General features: G+C 30.2%; 1 protein-coding gene across 1 annotated transcript; it reads right to left on the reverse strand.

The window, feature by feature from the left end:
• Window positions 1-1,920: 1,920 nt before the first annotated feature.
• On the reverse strand, window positions 1,921-15,805 carry LOC113871199 (endoplasmic reticulum metallopeptidase 1). Its single transcript, XM_027508117.1, has 14 exons — window positions 15,458-15,805; window positions 14,829-15,193; window positions 14,397-14,635; window positions 12,647-12,803; window positions 12,350-12,427; window positions 10,920-10,994; window positions 9,722-9,841; window positions 8,226-8,390; window positions 7,530-8,052; window positions 7,293-7,449; window positions 6,192-6,301; window positions 4,514-4,626; window positions 3,307-3,664; window positions 1,921-2,506 (listed from the first exon to the last, which is right to left on the reverse strand). Exons 2-14 carry the CDS (start codon window positions 15,165-15,167, stop codon window positions 2,205-2,207), a joined length of 2,736 nt encoding a protein of 911 aa, XP_027363918.1. The 5' UTR covers window positions 15,168-15,193; window positions 15,458-15,805; the 3' UTR covers window positions 1,921-2,204.
• Window positions 15,806-20,457: the final 4,652 nt, after the last annotated feature.

The raw sequence follows: 20,457 nt of genomic DNA on the forward strand, positions 1-20,457 counted from the left end.
AAAGAATTTTTATCGAAAAATCAATTTAAACTCAGCTATGAGTAGCCCTAAATTAAATAAACATTTTTTTCTTATTCCTAACACTAATATTTAGGATTAGATAAAGTTAATTTTTTTTATTTAAGTGATTATTGATAAAAACAAAAAAAAAGTCTCTATGAAATAATATCTATTCTAAAACTGTTAGATTTTTAATTTTTCATAAAAAATTAATTAACCTATCCCTAATTGACTTTGGATTAAATAAAAGAGAGAGTTATTGTGGGATTAGTTTCATAGCAATCATGTGCTTCTCAGTTTATTTATTTCCTTGATTTTGATAAAGGTTGTTTAAAGCAACGCACGTTGCGTGGAAGTAGAAACACCTTGCATTTCTTACCTGCACTGAACGGTGGTGGAGTGCAACAATTACACACAGCATTCAATTCAAGGTTCAATTACAATCATATTGTTCTTTTCCACTTTTTCTTTTGTCTTCATTGTTTTTATCCACTTATGTGAGCAGAAAAAACATATATTTTATAATTTTTATAGATAACATGAAATTCATGAAAATTTAAATATTTCTTTATTCAGAAACTAGGAAGGATGTAAAGTTAAAAATAAGATAATCACCTACATAATGACATTATGATATTCAAGTGAATGAAAATTTTAGTACAATAAATTTTAAGAAGGAAGTGTGCATACATTCTTTAACTGAAATTTTGTCATTTAGATTGTTTAAGAGCAAATGTAGTAAATATAAGTGAACATGTAGTGTAAGTGTACATTTCCTTGCTAAAATGCTTTTAAATTCTGGGAATCGCTATTTCCTTCTTTTACTATTTCTATAACTCTTTTTATTTTATAATTTAATTTTAAAATTCTTTGGTATATTCTAAAGAATATATTTTATAAATAATTTGCAAATCACTTTTGAAATTTAAATTTTAAAATAATTTTATATCTTCTAAAAAGTAAATTTTTAAAGTAATTTATAAATGATTTCTAAAATTTAATTTTTGGAAACTATTAAAGAAAAATTTAAAATTAAATTATGAAAAAAATGGTACTAGCAACGAGTAATACAAATAAATAATCGACTTAAAATAAAGTGTTTCATATTGGACTTAACCCAAAATACTTTTTTAGTGAGAGTCATTTCTGGGTAAATAAGATCTTTTAAATCCAAAGACGTTTTTCCCATCAATTTATGAATCCCTAGAACAATTCAGGGAAACCCAGTTGTAATTTGCCACTAATTTTGGTTTAAACTACTTCGTAAGTCTTGGTGCCTGGTAGTTATCATCAATATAATTAACAATGGTTCATGACAAGATTTCCAAATTAAGTTAAGTTTTATAATGATGACAATTCTTTAGTTAGTATTTTCAAAATTAATTCATACCGAAGAAATAAAATAGGGTAAGATCTGGTGATTAAAAAAATCCCTAAAGAAATTTATTTTAAGAAGGGAGATTATTTTTTTCAAAACATCCCTACAATAAATATTTCAAAAGTAAATATATACTGGAATAAACTCAATTTTAAAATTAATTCTTTTACCTTATTCCTTTTATTCGAATTTCCTCTTATTACGAGACCATCCTATTGAAGAGAGATAAACCTACCACGATACTACCAGGGTTAGGTGACACCTCTCTATATTCAGCATTTCATCACTTTACTCAATTTCAAGCTTTCAAACACATTTTTGGACCAAGTCCATCTAAGTCACACCCAAGTATTTTATACATGGGACAAAAAGGTAATCAGCTCAAACACAATGAAAATAAAATTTTCTTTTACTGGTTCCTACCTCAATAAATTCCTGGGCAATAAAAAAAAATGCTAAAACACTTGACATATTTGCTATTGAGCGAAATTCACGTGACTGATAAATGAGGAAGGATATCCAGTGAGACACATTTTTAATAGATTCAACATGAATTTCATTTCAATAACAGAGAGTACCTGTGTGTTGTTACCCTTTATCGCAAAAGAAATAGGTGAAAGTAGAGCAGGCCAAAGAGCAATAAAATCTAATTATTGCCACTCCTTATTCCATTTTATCCCATAATTAAAGTCATTAAACACATCAGCGAAAATTAAATATAATTATTTTCTACAACCAGAACAAAAATGGTATAGTGAATTAGAACTCCTATGACTGCAAATATTAAGATTTTAACACTAGTAAATCAAGGATAAACTTCTGGTACCTAAAAATTAACAGGAAGATTTTTCAAGAAAGCTAAGGTATGAGGAGATGTAGACTTTCCAAACAATGAACACCAACGAGGAAGCTTCTTAAGAACTCGTTCGGTTATAGGCGTTAATTTGTTCACATCAGTCCTAAGTTTCAGAAGAGGAACATCAGTGTTATGAGTTGAACCTGACCTCCAATAAAGAGTCAGATCAAACAATGTTGGTGCATTCTTTCCTCCAGAAAATTGAATTATGTGCCAACCATCCACACTACTCTTTTTATCAACTGAAATCAATTCTTCAGAGTCCACTGCATCTGAGGTTGGGTGAGAAGAACAAAGACTACTTCAGACCATAAAATATAATAATAAATAGCAACAACACTAGCAATGAAGTACCAATAACGATCATTTTATTCGATGCATACATCAACAAGCTAAACTTTTATACTGAAGTTACCCTTTTACTGAGTAGGTTTCTTCATAAAAGATTAAGATTTTAAGTAGGTTATAAGACAGACTATTCAAAGCTCCTGAACTGGCAACTCGGTGTGAGAAACATGCCAGGAGGGATTATGCTGCAAATTTACATTTACTTCATGTAAAAGATTTAAAAGGAAAAGAAGAGTATTTTCTATTTGATGGGATGGCATTGGCCTAGAGCAACATGATACCAAAGTACTGTTGCAGTTTGTTGACACATTTCTGCATTACAAGTCAGAGAATTCTAAAGAATTTTTAGTACTTCAGCCTGCTTGTGTTCATTCTTCTAGTGAATCTTTAAAGACTAAACATAATCCATCAACAGAGCATTCACCAAAAGCAAGATTCCTAATGATGATGATGATGTTTATTAAAGTTGTTAATATAAATAATCATTTACCCAATTTAGGATAATTGACTCATGACAGTGTTTTTATATATATAGGCAGCATACCAAATGAGAACTGATCTCATTTTAATCTAAGATGTTGGTCATCCTATTTTTTGACTGTTGGTCATAGTAGTATTGTTTAGAAAAACAAAAAAAAAAAAAAGGGAAAAATCACATTTTATGAATGAATTGGTATACATATAGAAAAACTACAAATATGCTAGCTAACAAAAAATTCAATACCTTTAAACTTGAAATCTTCTATTTCTTCTGTATTGATTGCAAGAACCCAACGGACAGAACCCTTTGTATCTATTGAAACTTTTGTAATTCTTCCATTTCCTTTAGCATCACTATTTACGTGCATTGATGGAATATCTGTCTCAGTCCAGCCACTCATGGTGTCGTTATTGGTCCAACAACCATATTTGACTGAGAAAGTCACAAAATCAATTGTTTTATCTTTACTACATACCAAACCTTCATTAATCTGTTCTACCTCCTTGTTCAAATTTCCTGGAGTAGTAGAAAATAAAGATACATAGGATACAGGATTCTGCACTTCATTAAGTCTTCCAGTTGCATCCACAACATGCACAACCTGAAAGTACAGGGAGATTTTTTTGATTTATTATACTTGCTTCTTTTTGTTAATTGTAGAAATTATATGGTTATGGTAGGGAAAGAGAAGAGGACAGAGAAAAAAAAACTACTGAGAATAATGAGATTATGTTGATATGATGTGTAAAAATGTGTTATAATATACATGGTACTAATACTAAAATTAGATCAAATACTAGTGATAATAAGACACGTCACTTCAGTTAAGTAACAAATCCAGACCCAAATAAATCAAGAAACATTATGAAGAGAAAACAGAAATTAGTGATAAAATTTTCAGATAAGCATATGACATTCAAGTTCTAATGAAGTGCCACATGTAGTTGCTCCAAGGGCAGTAGAAATAATGACACATGCATCAAGTAAGGTTTTCGATGACCTAAGATTGTAATAAACACTGCTAAAGATGAAGAGGAAGTAGAGTGGCATAAATACTACAATAGGGTGGGTGGGGGTTTGGTAAATGTGCACGAGAATAGATGACCATGAAATGACAATTTAACGGCAACTATTTCAAGAAACTATGAATTTTACATGCAAATGATATGTTTAATTTAACAAAATCTGTCCGATATAAAAGCTATGTTGCCTTATTTTACATGAAAATCTCTTTCATGAAAAGTACATGACAATAAGAGAAAGCAAGTTAACAACAATAATAAACTATTCATAAACAGATCACGAATCACTTCCAACATCTGTATTGGATACATCACTTAAAACTACCGATAGTAGATGGACATATCATAAATGATACGAACCAGGGGCAAGTGATTGTCTGTTAAGTGGCAAAAAGACAGTAAAATATAAGTGCAAATGGAAAACTTACATTCACAGCTCTAGCAGTGTCTTCAGAAAATGGTGGAACAACACCTGATAATACAATTGCAAGTGATATACTAAACAGCACCAAAGTAGCTAGGATGATTGCCCTTTTTGCATCTGGACACAATTACCAATTGAATGAAAAACAACATGGAATATTAAAATAACATGTTTTAAAAGTATATTGCTTTGTGTTTTACAAGATGTATCAGTAAATTATACTTCAAATTTACAAAGTTGATAATCCCTTGATACCAAAAAATAATGTCCAAGAACCACCCTTGAATTAGAGTCAATAAAGTATACAATTGATTTAGAAATAAGTAAGACACTTAAGCCAATCTCAATCAAGGCATTCATTCATCTGCAGAGTCAAAATCGAGAGGAATTCATAAGTCTGAACATTTCCTTTCCATTGGTCAACCAGCGAGGCAGAAGAGTGGTAGTGCTATGTATCAACAAGGAGCACGAAGGGATTAACAGGTTATGCAAAATGGCCAGAGACAAGCAAGACAAACTCAATACACAGATCCACTAACTCCCAAATGTCACAAAACTGAAATTAGATAAAAATTTTAATGACAAAATATAAGGAAACTTTACAGTTAAATTTTATAAACAAATGAAAATTCCATGAGCAAAGTAATGTTTCAGGGCCTTCTAATCAAAATTTGTGTGTCAATTATGATCCTCCAAAGATATGTATGACGTCACATTGACCTTTTCACTTACTGGATTTGGAAACATCAATTTTGTCTTTTTAGTAACCAATTTAACTTCACTTTCAGGGCATTTTGAAGGACAAATTTAATGTATAAATGGAGGACCAGGTTCTCAATACTCTCCAGTATGCAATACAGTACTTAGCCAAGTATGCGGTAGGTAAGGGATATACTTAGTTGGTATGCTATGGGTTTGTGACACATTTTTATACTTTGCCTATTCACACACCCACCATATATAACAGTTTTATGAAGAAGAAATTAAAGATTTATTAGATGCACCCAAGACATCCTCACCATTCACAATCATCATCATCATTCTCACATTCTACATTTCTACTGCTCCATCTCCATTTCTTATTCCGTCTTCATCAAATCCCTGTTATTGCTAACTTCACTGCCTTACCTCATGTACCTCAATGCCTCTATACTTGGTTTGTCTTTTTCACAAACCAGAATTAGAATGGGAGTGAACCAATTTGTAAATGAATGGCACCCATGAAGCAATTCACGATTCCTTGGGTAAACCAAGAAATTATGTTTCATTGCCCTGGCAACTAAGTTACCCTTTTGTCACAAATTGCACTCAAAATGCTCCTTCATTTCATCCACCCACTTGAATCCTATTCCACTGTCATTCTGTAAAATGGACCCTTGATACTTAACTCATGGAACTTAAAATATGCTCTCCAAGTTTTACTTCTAAGATAAAGTTATTGCACTTCTTACTAAACTTGCATTTCATATACCTCCCACCCAACCAAAAAGAAATAGACCACAGGAAAAGATCAGTCATGCCCCAGGTCATCAAAATTTTATGAAGTTGAAACACCATATTGTGTGACAGGAGAATTTCTTTTAAAATTGGCATCCACAAAAAATCAATCAATTAGCATTCTATTATCATAAATTATAAGATTTCAAAGTTGCTAGCAAAAGATCGAGATACAGTAAACAAACCTGAGAGATGGACATATGAAAGAAGGTACACCAAGGTCAAAGACAAGACAACAGCAATAAAAGCAGCAATCATAAAATTTCCCAGCCATTCAGGAGTACTACCAGGATTCCTGCACAGTAAAGAAAAATAAATTAGATGCTAACTACTTAAAGTGAAAATTGACATTTGACAAAATAGATGGTGAAAGTAATGGTAGTGAATCTAATGGCAACAATAGTGAAGTGGTGGTAAATGCAACCAAGTCATGCAGCAAGAATCAAGATTGGATGGCAAAGATTTCTCTACTTATTCCTCATGTTTTAGGCATGAAATAGAAGGCAAGTTCCCAATCATGGAAGCAAGTGTAGAAAAGAGGGCTGCAGGATAACTTCAGGGAAACAATGGTAAGAGAATAGAGGACACACTAAAACAAAGGGATGAATACGATGATGAATGATGTCTGGAACAATGAACATAGCCACCACCCACCAGAAAGCAGAACTAGTTGTTATATGTGATGTAAAACATAACATTGGCCTTATATCCCTATTTATACTAATAATTACCTAATATAACTCCTAACACAATAATAATAGCAATAATCTAACAGCTGTTTTGGACTTCATTTTAGCATTTGTGGAAGATTAATCAATTTACTTTTTTTATTAGTACAATTTTATTTTTATTTTTTGCTGGGAGTGGAAATGAGGGGAAACTATCATGAAATTTTATTTAATAACAATAAATGCTATGAATTTTACATAAGAATGGCCTCTTGCATAATTAACACATGACTAAATAAGAACTGAATACCAAAATCCCATTCTAAATTTTGGCTTCAATAGGTATTCATATAGCACATTAAAAGTAAAACATTGTGAGATCCTACAGGATCTTCTTTTTATCTATTTCCATAATTTGCTTTTGATGTGTCAAGTCTTAACCTGCTATTGGCAGCAGGCAGACTATTGTGAAGAATACAAATATGTAAAATTAAAATAGGCACTAAACCCACACCAAACCTAAAAAGAAAATAAGCACCATCAGCAAAGTTCTAAGCAATAGACATGGCTCATTAACATGCTAGTCCATGAATACTGATTAGGGAAAAAATGATTTACCTATCAAGTCGAACCATACCCCCTATGACTGTAGCAGCCAACCGAATGAATGTGCCAGCAGAAATTAAAATTGGACTGGCTAACCCTAGAAGTAGGGTTGCCAGTTTGAGTGGCTTTGGTAACCTGGCTGGAGTTAGCGTTGCTTCAAAAAATCCATCTGTATATTTCAACCAAGATTTAGAAATAGGCAACAAAAGTTGTTCTACAAGGGACAAAGATGAGGGTAGTGATCATTACATGCAAATGTCGGAGAAACTAACCACACAAGAGCCAAGTAAGAAGAACCAATTTTAAAATAGTTTCCCAAAGTGAGAAGTATAAGCCATTGAAATGATCCAGCTTTATAAAGCCATCTTTCTGCCTCCAGCTTGACAACAGCAGCTTGAATAATAGGGGGCAATTGCCTTCTCTTTGAATGTGAATTCAAAAGATATTTTTGAAGTAGAAGATAACCAAAATGTTGACCAGTCAATGCTCCAAGAAAAGCAGGTGCACCAAATAATCCAATTGCCAACCAAGGACTTGAGACATATGGCACTGGTGATGAAGATATCAAAGGAAGGAGGTACGCAACAAGAAAGGAGAAAGAAAGTGCGAAGATCCACAAGAGGAGAACACTCAAACATGACAAGGCCAATGAAGCTGCAGCTGGTATACCACCCATAACCAATGATGTAATCCATATTAGAAATGACTGCATTATCACTGAATTGTGGAGTATATTAGCAAACTTTTGACGATATACAACCATATATGTTCCCTGAAAAGGTCAGATAAGTACCATATATTAGAGCCTAACGATATGATGGTAGCATAGCAAGCTACAACCACCCTCTCATATGAAAAAAATAACACATGGAGCACACAATAAAGCATAGAATGGGAATATGATTTGCATAACCAAGAACAAAAAAGTTTTTTAGCTAAAATTACCAAAATGTCAAAATATATGGCATTATTGTTGCTTGTATCTTCCTCAGCTTCTGTTGAATTCCCTCCGGGAAAATGAGATGATGCACCGACATGAAGCAAGAAAGCAAGCATATTTTCGCCCAGATGTTGAAGAGATCCTGTCTTCAAAAGCTCTAATTTGTCATTCTGCACAAGGAAAAAATATAGCATTATATTATTCAATTATTGTCATCAGATATGAAAATATTTGAATAAAACCTTAATTTTCCCTGTGATATCTTTTCACTTCCACCGCCACTTTGTCATCCAACTTTGAACCAATAATAGATAAATTGTAGGCAAAAGTATAGTTGTCAATCCAGAAAATGTCATTAGTTATAAAATCATATTAATTTGAACTATTTTAGCTACCATTATTTGTATTAGCTTAATCAACAAGAAGAAATAATATATCATCACTTACCATGGATTTACTTTTTCTTCTTATTTTCCTCGTTACATAGACAAAAAAAATATTTGCGTATTTACTCAATAACTTACTCCAGCACATTCATATTTTCAGCAAAATTACTAACTGGTTGCACGGAAAACACTATTTACACTAAAGAAATAGTTCAAAGCAAATCCTGAATGGCCAAAAGGAATATATCAAGAGATGACATCACCCAGTTACCCATCTGTCCCATCATACACTTTATAATAAAAGTAAGAGATGGAAATTTGAAGTTATGCATCCATTAAGTAATAATACAAAGTTCAAATATTATTTATAGGTTCTAAAAATTTGTATATAACTGTGGTAACAGGTAGCTGAAAAATATTATGACAAGATCTCCTTAGATCAAAGAAATCTATTAAAAGAATATGCACGTAAATCACATTCAACTATTAGCATACTGATTTTAATTATGTAGAAAAAATAATATTTGGATTTAAGTGCAAAGAATATGTGCAATATCAATCAGAAATATATGCATCAGCATCATCACTTGATGGCCCACTAGCCTAGTAACTTCTCTATGAAATCCAAATAAATAAAATCAGGGAATTATTTAAAGGATTCTCATTATTGCAACATGATCCTGAAACATGCATTTACCATCCCCAACCTTCAATACCAGCTGTGCAGAAACAAGCCTCCAATCCCCTTCAGTGACCTAACACCACAAGAGCAACGTAAAGTGTATTTAATGTAATAGGATTCAGCAAAAGGTCAATCCACGCTAGGTCTTTCACTTTGCTTCTTCATATCTCTTATCTCATTCACAAAAAATAACTTTCAAGTAGGGGAACACATGGCTGACAACTAAGTTTGGATTTTGACACAACTGGCTTAGTACTTCAAATCAAGTCAAACTTCAGTAATGAATTTGTTATTGTACTGAGAGCTCTCTTCAAGAGTTGCTCTGTGAAGTCCCAATCTTTCAACCGATACAATATGAATTTAATGTTTGCAATAAAATGCCAAACAGAATGCAATCCAATTATTTCATAAAACAATAAGAACAGAAGGAAACCTTGGTATGATATACAGCAGTGTTATCTACAAATGCAAAATCAAGTCCTGAAAGGCCAGCAACTTCTTTGTACACTTGGAAATCTGTTGCAGATTTTATGGCCCCGGAAGAAAAGAGATCCTGGAGCATAAATATTGGTTAAATATTGGTTAATGTGACTTGTAAGTGATTATTTAAAAATAAAAAATAAGACTAAATTGCATTTTTGGTCCCCAATTTTTTTATTTGTTCAATTTTAGTCTCTTAATTTTTAATTGCAAGATTTTAGTTTCTCTATTTTCGTAATTAAGCAAATTCTGTCCTTTTGTAAGGTTTTCATCCAATTTTTAATGGCAATTGTACAGTCTTCTTCTACTCCCTCTTCCCCTAGCCAGAATTTGCCATTGCCAATGGAGCTCTTGCTTCTCCTCTCCACTAGTTGGACTCCACCATTGCTAACAGAGCTTTTCTTCCTCTTTTCCCTACCCAGACTCCACTTCTTCCTCCTCCTCTATCGCTGCCCACAGCCACCACTGTATCTACTAGATCTCCGACATCCTCTGTGTCTTATTGTCCTCAATCGCATGTTACCATCCTCCACTGCATCTCACTGTCCTCAGGCACAAATTGGAAGTCCCATCAACAAAGTCCCTAGCAAAGAATTCAACACCAATGTCTCTTTGCGATGGCCTTTCGATGATGACACAAGAATCAGCAACGAAGAGGTTCAATGTTGTGTTCTCTTTGTTCCAAAAAACAAAGAATCTCCTAAATGTAATGAGTATGGTGGAGAGGTGGTAGAGGGAGAGGATGTTGGCAGAGACAGAGAACTCTTTACAGTAAAACTCTGACCAAGAGAAAAGGAGAAAAAAGAACTCTATCGGCAATGATAGAGCCCAATTAGGGGGAAAAGAAGAAGAAGAGCTTTGTTGCCAATGTCCGGCTAGGAGGAGAGGAGGAAGAAGAGCTACATCAACAATGGCAAATTCTAACTAGAGGAAGAAGATTGTACAGTTGTCATTAAAAATTGGATGATAGCTTAATAAAATGACAAAATTTGCTCAATTAAGAAAATAGGGAGACTAAAATCGCAAAATTAAAATTGAGAGACTAAATTCGAACAAACACAAGTTAAAAACCAAAAATGCAACTAAGCCTAAAAGTAATCAATAAAAAATCGGTAAAGAACAAAACTATAATATGAAGGAAACATGCAAACCTGTGCGATAACTTGACCAGATGGGTATTTTGCTACTAAAGCGAAGTTCTCGATAGCCCAAGGATGAGGACCAGCCTAAAATTAAAACCAAAGCCATTAGCAAGAGGCAAGAAGCCAAGAACTTAATATTAGAATTAACAAATTAGAAAATGCAGAAAAGGAAAGAAAGATTGTATTTCTTGATTGATTGCAAAAGAACAAAACAAAGGAAAGAGAACTCTCATCCAAAGGGTTTCTCTTCACAAAGGATTTATCCTTCCATAAAAGAGCAAAAGTTCAATTCTTAAAGATACAAAACTTGAATGAATAATTTCCCTTTACATCCTTATATTTATTTAACTAACTAATCCCATAACTAACAAATTATTATCCTAACTTCCTAATTCCTAATATATTTGGATATCAAATAATTGAATAAATTTATCTTTTCAAAATTTCGGTTAACGAAGACTGAACCATTATTTTTAATCTGCAAATGTGCAATATCTTTTCCCTTCTTTTAAAGGAGAAAGCAATCAAGATTGAACGTGACACATGAACAACCACCAAAAACGGATGACTACTCAGTGAAGATTGAAATTTTATTTTTTTTTCACTTTATTTTATTAGTAAAACCGAGTGAAAATGAGCAATTAGTGACATAACTCAAGTTACACAAGTACAGAAAAGGTAAACAATACTGTGGCCATTCAAAGTTCTAATCAAAATATCTCATCAGAGAATGAAGAACCTAGAAAGTTTTGGATAAGACTGCACAGGAAGCCATGCAGCCCAAGCCATTGAAAAACAACTTTATTTCCAACAGAAAAGTGGCGTAAATAATGTTGTCACCCATTTTCAATATATTGGTATTAAAAGATAAAACATAAATTTTCAAAATGACATAACATGCAGAAGAGACAGCTAGTAATACTTTAAAATAAGGCATTTATATAAAGATAACAAGGATGTGGGAAAAGAAAAAAATATAATCTATGCAGTTCATGCCATGCAACTTCCTGTACAACACTTTTTTTTTTAAACCTTAAATTGTTGAAAATATTAATATGAAGAATATACAGATGTCGATAGCTAATTTTCTTCAAAGTTAAATAGTTTAGTGAATGCACAAGATTGGTTTTATTTCCAACTCACCCCCTCTTGTAAGAACCCTTCAAGCTTAAAGCATGGACAATACACATGCCAACTCAACTTTGTTTTGAAATTCAGGTGTTATTTAGAAGAAGGAAAGCAATGGAGACTGAACATAGGACCATTAGGACATACAGTCTCTAATACCATGAGTTTTACCAACAAAGAAAGAAATATCACTGTTATTAGGACCAAGTACAATCAAAAGAGACTGAGATAAAACAGTTTCAATGAGCAAAAGCACAGAAGCAATTTGTAAATTGTGAAAATTTAAATTTTATAGCGATCAATAATCATACCTGAAAAATACTAGACATCCCTCCTATGCCCATGGCCTCAAGATCAATAGCCATACGAACAGTTTTTCTCCAAGGATGCTGCATAAAAAATTCTTTTATTGATGAGATAAGGATTGTTATATAACATTTATGTTTTAGATGCCAATAAAAATCCCTCCAATATTTATAATTTAGATTTCTTCTAATGCCAACATCAGTCTTATAATCAGTAAAATTAAAAACCACATCTTCAAACCAGCTGAGAAGCAAATAAGAAAACCAATCAATATAAAGATGCATTAACAAATAATTCCATACCTGGGTTATGAAGCCATGGGCACCATTAAGTCCCTCCTCTTCACCTGTATTAAATAAGAATATAACAGATTTCTTCAATCCATGAGCCCACTGAGAAATTCCACGTGCAAGTTCCAGCATGACACCTATACATGAACTGCAATCTCCTGCCCCTGCTCTGTTAAATCAATGTTATATTTTTAGTAGTAAACAATACAGTGACTTTAACTAACTGGAAAACTTCAAATAATCAAATATCACCAAAGAAAAAAATTCAGAGCTGACACTTTTACATGATTGCATGGAAATTCTGAAACAGAGCACAAGTAGCATAAGGGAGGGCTGAAGAAAAACTTTAGCAAAATGATCTTTACTAGAAAAGCTTGAGACTGTAAATATTTTTCACTATGACTTACACTATTATATTTGTCCCTGCTATGATTTTGAATTATTACAATCCCATTCCAGGACCAATATGCTTCATAACATTATTATTTAGTGAGTTTAATTTTGATCCACTTTTAGTTTCAAACTTCTTTTCATTATCATCCAATCATGGGATGTCAAATCACAGAAAGATTTTGGCCTCTAACACAGCAACATATACTTGGATGATCTTATAAAAAAGCTTTATATTGACAAAGGATAGTAATCAAAATCTTATTGAACAATATTCAATTACATATGATGTATCACAGATGTGAAAAGGCATGTAATTTTAACATGCACAAGTGACAAGACAACAAAATCAGCATATCAAAGAAAGAATTGGAAATTTTACATTAGAGATACTATTTTTAATTAGTTTCTTCATTTTAAAACTAAATTTGTAATATTCTTTTGGTTCAAGACCCCTGGTGTTCAGAAGCCACTTTAGATCCTGGCTAATTTGAACCCGGCCAAGAGGGCCCACGTAAGGGAACCAAGCTCTTCGACAAAAGGGAAACCTGAGATCTTGCTTAAAAGGAACCAAGCTAATTGCCTCAGACCAACATTCCCTCAATCATTGATAAGTTGTTATGTAATGATGACAATGAAAACAATAAAAATAATAAGAAAATAATAAATGCATAGAAGAAATGGGTCAATGTTCAACCTAATTATATAATCAGCCACATTTAAATGTAAACATATTACAATTTCAATTTCTTGGTTCATGTACAGAAAAGTATCTGTTGTTCAATGGGGAAAAAAGGAAAGTTTTCTTAAGTATAATATTTGTCTTTTGATCTATAGAATGCAAGTCATAAATTTCACATGAAACTAAAAGCAGTTGCACCTCAAGCCATCTTAATGCAACCTCTCAACAAATCATTATTTCCTTTTAATGCATAGTGAAAATGTGCTGTTAGATATATGTTTATTTTTGGTATACCGTATACATGAAATAATTTAAGAGCTGGATTGCTAGTTATGTTAGTTGTGTCTTAACTGTGTCAGCTAGGATCACTATCTGTAGTAACACGTAGTTCTCTGTATAAATATAAGAAGCCACTACTGAGTTCATTAATCAATAATAAATTCATTTCTAGAGAATTCTGAATTTTACCATACTGCATCCAACATTAAGGTTTGTCTTAACCAAATTGGGGTACTTGTGTATTTGGTAAATACTTGAAAGTACTATTAGCAATATTATTGTTTCAATTTCTCTCCATTTCATCACAACAACACACGATTATATGAATGCATTGCATCCCAATAATCTGTAACATCATTTTAAAAGCAGACAAAAGCAATGATTGACAGCAATTAGATGAAGAAAACGTACGTTGAGAAAACAGTATCAATATGAGAAGAGACCAGAATAGATTGCTCTCTTGCTTCAGATAGGTATTTCGGCAAGATTCTTACTACAACATGACTTAGATCCGAATAAACAAGTGTTTTCCCGGTAAATAAGCCACTGATCAGACGGTTTGCACCAGACTTCGAATGAAAAAGATCCACTTCAACTTCTACCTCCCAGTGAGCTGTTGACTTGATAGTTTGACATGCTGACAAAACATACTGCAGTTGGAAACTTGTCAAAATAATGTATAATTTACACATAGTGGACTAATAAATGACCACAATCAATTGGATAGCTATTTGTAAATTTCATGAAGTTCACTACATCTTACTCTTGATTCTTGTGATCCAAGGAATCAATGAAAAGTAAGAACAACTATGTGGAAAACATTAAGAAAGTTGAGGAGCCAACCTGCAGTGCAAGATTGAGTGCTTCAGAGGCAACAGGATGAGGGCCCACCTCAGTCAAGGCCTTGACATGCTTGAATGCTTCAATCTCTGAGAAACCCCTCTTACCAGCCTGTTCTGCAGTGAGAGGCATAGGCAAGTTCTGATACTGGTAACGATAAACAGCTGAACAGCAATAAGTGATTATGAGAAACAAGGCCAGCCACACAAATGAAGACCTCCTTGGATTTCCAACATGAACATTGGTGCTGATTTCAACACCATTACTACTATACTCCTCACTTGTTTCACCACTGCTTGACCTTTTTGATGCAGCTGAAGCAGTTTCACGCCTCTGCCTCATCTTAAACAAATTTTAGGTGCAGTTACCTGCTCAAAATTGTGAAAAAGAACATCAATGTCATGTCACAATAACACTGAAGATAGGGATGACAAATACTTATTCATTGATCAACCGAAAAACATTTAAAAAATCTTAGATGGGTTTCACAAATTAAGCCAAATTCCACAGGAAAAACAAGACAGAACCTTTAAATCCAAATTATACCCATTATCGCGCAACTAATTAAGCACATAAAGTCACAAGAAGAAGAGTAATTTATATTGTTACGAGTAAAATCAGAATGAAAAAACCTGTGTACGCAGATGGAGGAGTCAATTGGAGGAACGAAGAAGTTGAGAATGAGTGTGTTGCCTGGATTTAGAGATGGCCGAACTCACAAGTGCATAGTTTGATCGATATAATGACACCTAGTACTAGTATGGAACTATGTGTAAGTCTTATATTTGAAGAGAGGTGTTTCATGCTATAATCTGTGTAACTGAGGGATTTATAGTACTTCAATATTATCAAAAACAATTATTGTTCCTTTTTCTTCTCGCTTTCTTCATCTTTTCTCGCTTTGAGTATCGTTCTGATTCTGATTTGACACAGTTGTAGTTTACAATGTATACTTGATAACAAATTGTTAAAAGTGCATTATTGATTAAATTTAAAATCTGTGTATTTATAATTCTGTTAGATGTGATGTGACAAAATTTATTAATTTATTTTTATAAAATAAATTACAATCTTTATCCTTGATATGGTAATCATATTTATAAAATAAATTCAAATTATATTAATTTGTTTACTTATTCAAATTATTTAAAATGTCAAATTGTTTATGAATAATATTGTGTACATATTAAATATACCAAATGTTGGATAATTCTAAGTAATATATTTTTAAATATCAAATTAAAAATTTACTTTTAGGAATTTAATGTATTTTTAAATTAATCATCCATTTTTATATTATAAGTTTTACATTTTTATTTTAAATTTTATGCAAACAAGTATTAAAAATACTAAACCTAATTTATTCTTAAAAAAATATATAAGACTTAATATTTGGCACTTAAAGTTTATAAAATTAAATATTTTTAGATGATTCTACATTTAAATTAGATAAATTTTAATAATATATTAAAAAAATTAAGTCTAAATTATGTCAAAAGCTAATTTAAAAGAAAAATATATTTTAAAAATATTATTTAAATTTTAATTAATATAAAATTTTTGTAACAAAAGTAGTTTTAGTTATACTAATTATAACATTAACTAACTAAAAGAATAGGATGCGTGCAGTGTGCGTGCAGCATGTATGACTTTTTAATTATATAATATCATTTTAACTATATTAATATAATTAATCAAATTTACATTACTTTTAAATAAATTTCATTAAAAATATACATTCTGTATTAGCAAACTCTCCCAATCTTTTTTTAGTTTAAATATTTTTATAATTTTTTTAAAATTCAAATAGTTAAAGTTTAAATATTAATAACAAAAGTCCAAATAAAAAATAATATATAATGCATACATGTACACAAGTGTAACATACATGTAATATTTGTATTTTTATAATTATATTAATTATTTTAACTCTTTTAATATAATAAATCAAGTTTTACTGTTGTTTATATTAGTTAAGGGTATATTCATAAAGAAAGAACCTGTTTAGGTGGATGTAGAAGTGAATTTGAGACAAGAAAATTGAAAGAATATTTGGAAGAAAAATATGAAGATAAGTGTGTTATACGAGGATTTTGGATTCTTTCATGTTTTGGTAGAAATATTAGTCTCATGTTGATATTTGTTTAAGCAAATTTTTAGTAGCTTAAATGAATTTAAGTAAAATTTCACTTAAATATATCATTGTTGGTTTAAGCAACACATGTTAAAAATTCAAGCTTCAAAATGAGTATAGGTGAGGACAAACAATGTTCGCTTGAATAATTCACACACAGCTTAAGCAAATCAGGAATTACTCAACTTTACCCAAACAAAATTATTTGTTCTTAAACGAATTTAGAACAGAGAATCATAAATTTCATGCTAAGTACTCACTTAAGTAATTTTTATTTAGTTTTAGTGAAAATAAAATTAGCATGCAAATTTAATTATTATTAAATGAATTTAGGACAGAGAGCACCAATGTAGGGATGGCAATGGGTAGGGTACTACAGTACTCATCCCCATACCCGCGTTTTAAAAAAATACCCATATCCGACCCCACACTCGCGTAGGTATGAATATTAATCCCCGTACCCGTACCCTCTGAGTACCCGCATACCCGTCTTGTACCCATTACCCGCGCTTGTTTGAGAAAAAAAATATTTATAAAGAAAAATATGTTTATATAACTTCACATAAGTAGCATAATAATACAAAAATTTAATATATAGTTGCCGAATAAGGTACAAATATAGATAAAAAAAACAAATATTCAAAGATCATAAATGTTAAATGTATCTTAATATAATAATTTTCTAAACTAAAATTCTTAGAAACAATAAGTAAAAACTAAATACACAAGTTATTTGTCAGTGATAATTCTATCTTGTGTGAGATTTGATTGTTGGTAATGTCAAAACGACAACAAAATAGATCTATACAATGGTTGTCCCTTCGTGTAGAATCACTTAATAACCTCTTGTGACGGCATTAACAACTAACTCTAATGAATAACATTTCATAGTTATTAAGTTTTAGTGAGACAGACATTGAGAATGAGAATAGAGTTAAAGTAGACAAGTTCAATACTAATAACAGAAAGTTGATACATAAAATACTTTTTTTAATTTTTGAATTTGAAATTGTAAGAAAAATAATAGATTTAATTAAAATAATGTAATATAATTAATATATATATATATATATATATTAATACTAGTATTTTTTAACTCATATACTATACGAAAGTATTTTATCAAAAATATAAATTTTTGAAAAATTATTTTAGTGAATTAAATATTTATAATGTATATAAATTAAAAAAAAAAGAATTTGAATAAAAGATAAATAGTTACAATAAAATTTTATAATAAAGAAATATACGTGTATATTAAAAAAATTATACTTTTTTATCTTAAAAAATTAACAAATAAAAATTAACAATAATTTTTTATATTTATATCTTTTCAAAAACTTCTTTGAATGTGAATAAATAGTTAGAATAATATTATTTAGATTCAATAGATTATAGTTGTGCTTGTAATACATATGTTACATAGAAAAATATTATTTTAAATTAAAATATAAAAATAAAATTTAAATATTATTAATAAATAATAAGTTTACAGTAATAGTAGGTGATTGTAAAATTTATAAAATATTTATAATATATTTATTATTTATCATTCACTTTATGATTTAAACATCAATATGATTTTATTAACAAAAATATTTGTGTAAAAAATATTTTATGTGTGTCATATATAAATAATATTTTAAAAAAAGTCAATCTTATATTAACTATGTAATAATTAAATTGTGTTAGCCTAATTAAATGATATAAAATAGTAAATAAATTTTTCTATTAAAAATATAAACCAAAATAAATTTTTTGGTTTACTTTATTATTAAATATATTTTTATATTAATCTTATATAACTTCACATAAATAATATAATAATATAAAAATTTAATGCATAATTGTAGAATAAAGTTCAAGCATATATATATATATATATATATATGCGGGTATGGGGCAGAGTGAGTACTTAGATACCCATACCCGCACCCATCCCCATTAAAATTTGTGGATTTTTACCCACACCCATACTCGTACCCGTATAGCGGATAAATACTCTACCCATTATGGGTAAATTTTGCGGGTGTCCATTGGGTACTTTACCCATTGCCATCCCTACACCAATGCGCTTAAGCTAATAAGGATCTAGTTAAGTGAATGTAACTACCACTTGAACCAACTTTTGTGATATTGCAGCAAATTGCAAATAACTTAAGCAAAAATATTAATTTAAGCAAATAATGCAGAAAAAATGACAAATTATGCAAAAATAAACATGTTAAAATAGTTCAAAATTTGTTATATATTTAATTTCTCTCATCCAAAGACAGTTAATATATGCTAACAAAACATAAATAAATAGTTCATTTCATTAATGGTCCAAAATTGTTTATAATAAAATGTAAATAAAAAAATTTACTTAAACAAATATCAACATAAAGCTAGTGTTCATGCCCGAACATAAAAGAATTTGAATATATTGTGTGAATTTAAAAATTACAAAATCCACAAGTTTAGTTTAATCAAGTCAGCAGCATCTAGTACAAAATCATGTATATGTCTTGTGATTGAAAAAAAATGTGAAAATATTTGAATAAGAAGAGGAATATATATATATATTTAATATTGTAAAAAAAAGTGATTATTGTTTTTGAATTTTTTTTTTATTCTGATTCTAACACTGAAACAGTTATAGTTTTAGTGTTTTATACTTTAATTTTTTTCTAATAATAAATGGATAAACTATATTGTTTATTATATTTGAAATCTATATTTAAAATGATGTCAAGTGTGACATGACAAATTTAATTAATTTATAAACTAAATTGAATTTTTTATTATTGATTTTATTGTAATCATTATAAAATCAATTCAAAATTAATTAATTTTATTTACATATTCTTTTCAATGCTACTTTTTTTATAAATAATATTTTCACATATTAATTATGCCAAATGTGAAATAATTTTAAGTATGGCGGTTTAAAATGTTAAATTAAAACATTTTTTAAGAAGTTTAATATGTTATTTTACTTCTCTTAAAAATAACATGCAACATTCTTAACTTGAATGTACTTTTAAATTAATCATGTATGCTTTATAATTTGAAGTATTTCTAAATTGTCATTTTAAATTTTATTTAAATTAGCTATGTTGTCTTGTGTTGTAGCTTTAAAAACTTTTAAGTATGTTATTTATTTTATATTTTTTAAATTTTCTAATGCATAGGTACTTACTGATGATTCAAAAACTTTTACTCTAACAATGTATTTTGATTAGGTCAATGCCAATAAAGTTTCTTTTTTCAAAATTAAAAACCTGATTTTTGCTAGTGGCTTTCATCTCATAAAACTTTGAAATGTAATATTGCAAATAGTGGAGCAAAGCAATTGTAAAGTTCTTTCTCTTAAATTATTTTTCATATGTTCATAATTTATTGGAATTTAAATAAATATTAATTTGACATTCTTAACCACAGTGAAATATTTGTTTGATTGCCAATATTTTTATTACAATTTTGTAAAGTTATTGGTTAAACACATATTCAAATATT

Source organism: Abrus precatorius, unplaced genomic scaffold (assembly GCF_003935025.1).
Source record: "Abrus precatorius isolate BTA unplaced genomic scaffold, Abrus_2018 Scaffold7, whole genome shotgun sequence".
In the NCBI taxonomy this organism is placed as follows: Eukaryota; Viridiplantae; Streptophyta; class Magnoliopsida; order Fabales; family Fabaceae; genus Abrus; species Abrus precatorius.

Bases quoted from the DNA above. Each gene is read 5' to 3' on its own strand.
- LOC113871199 (XM_027508117.1), bottom strand. From the start codon at position 15,167: ATGAGGCAGAGGCGTGAAACTGCTTCAGCTGCATCAAAAAGGTCAAGC. The intron at 14,636-14,828 runs GTTGGCTCCTCA...TTCCAACTGCAG, and splicing joins CACTCAATCTTGCACTGCAG to TATGTTTTGTCAGCATGTCA. The intron at 10,995-12,349 runs GTATGATTATTG...TTTTAATTTTAG, and splicing joins GGATGTCTAGTATTTTTCAG to GCTGGTCCTCATCCTTGGGC.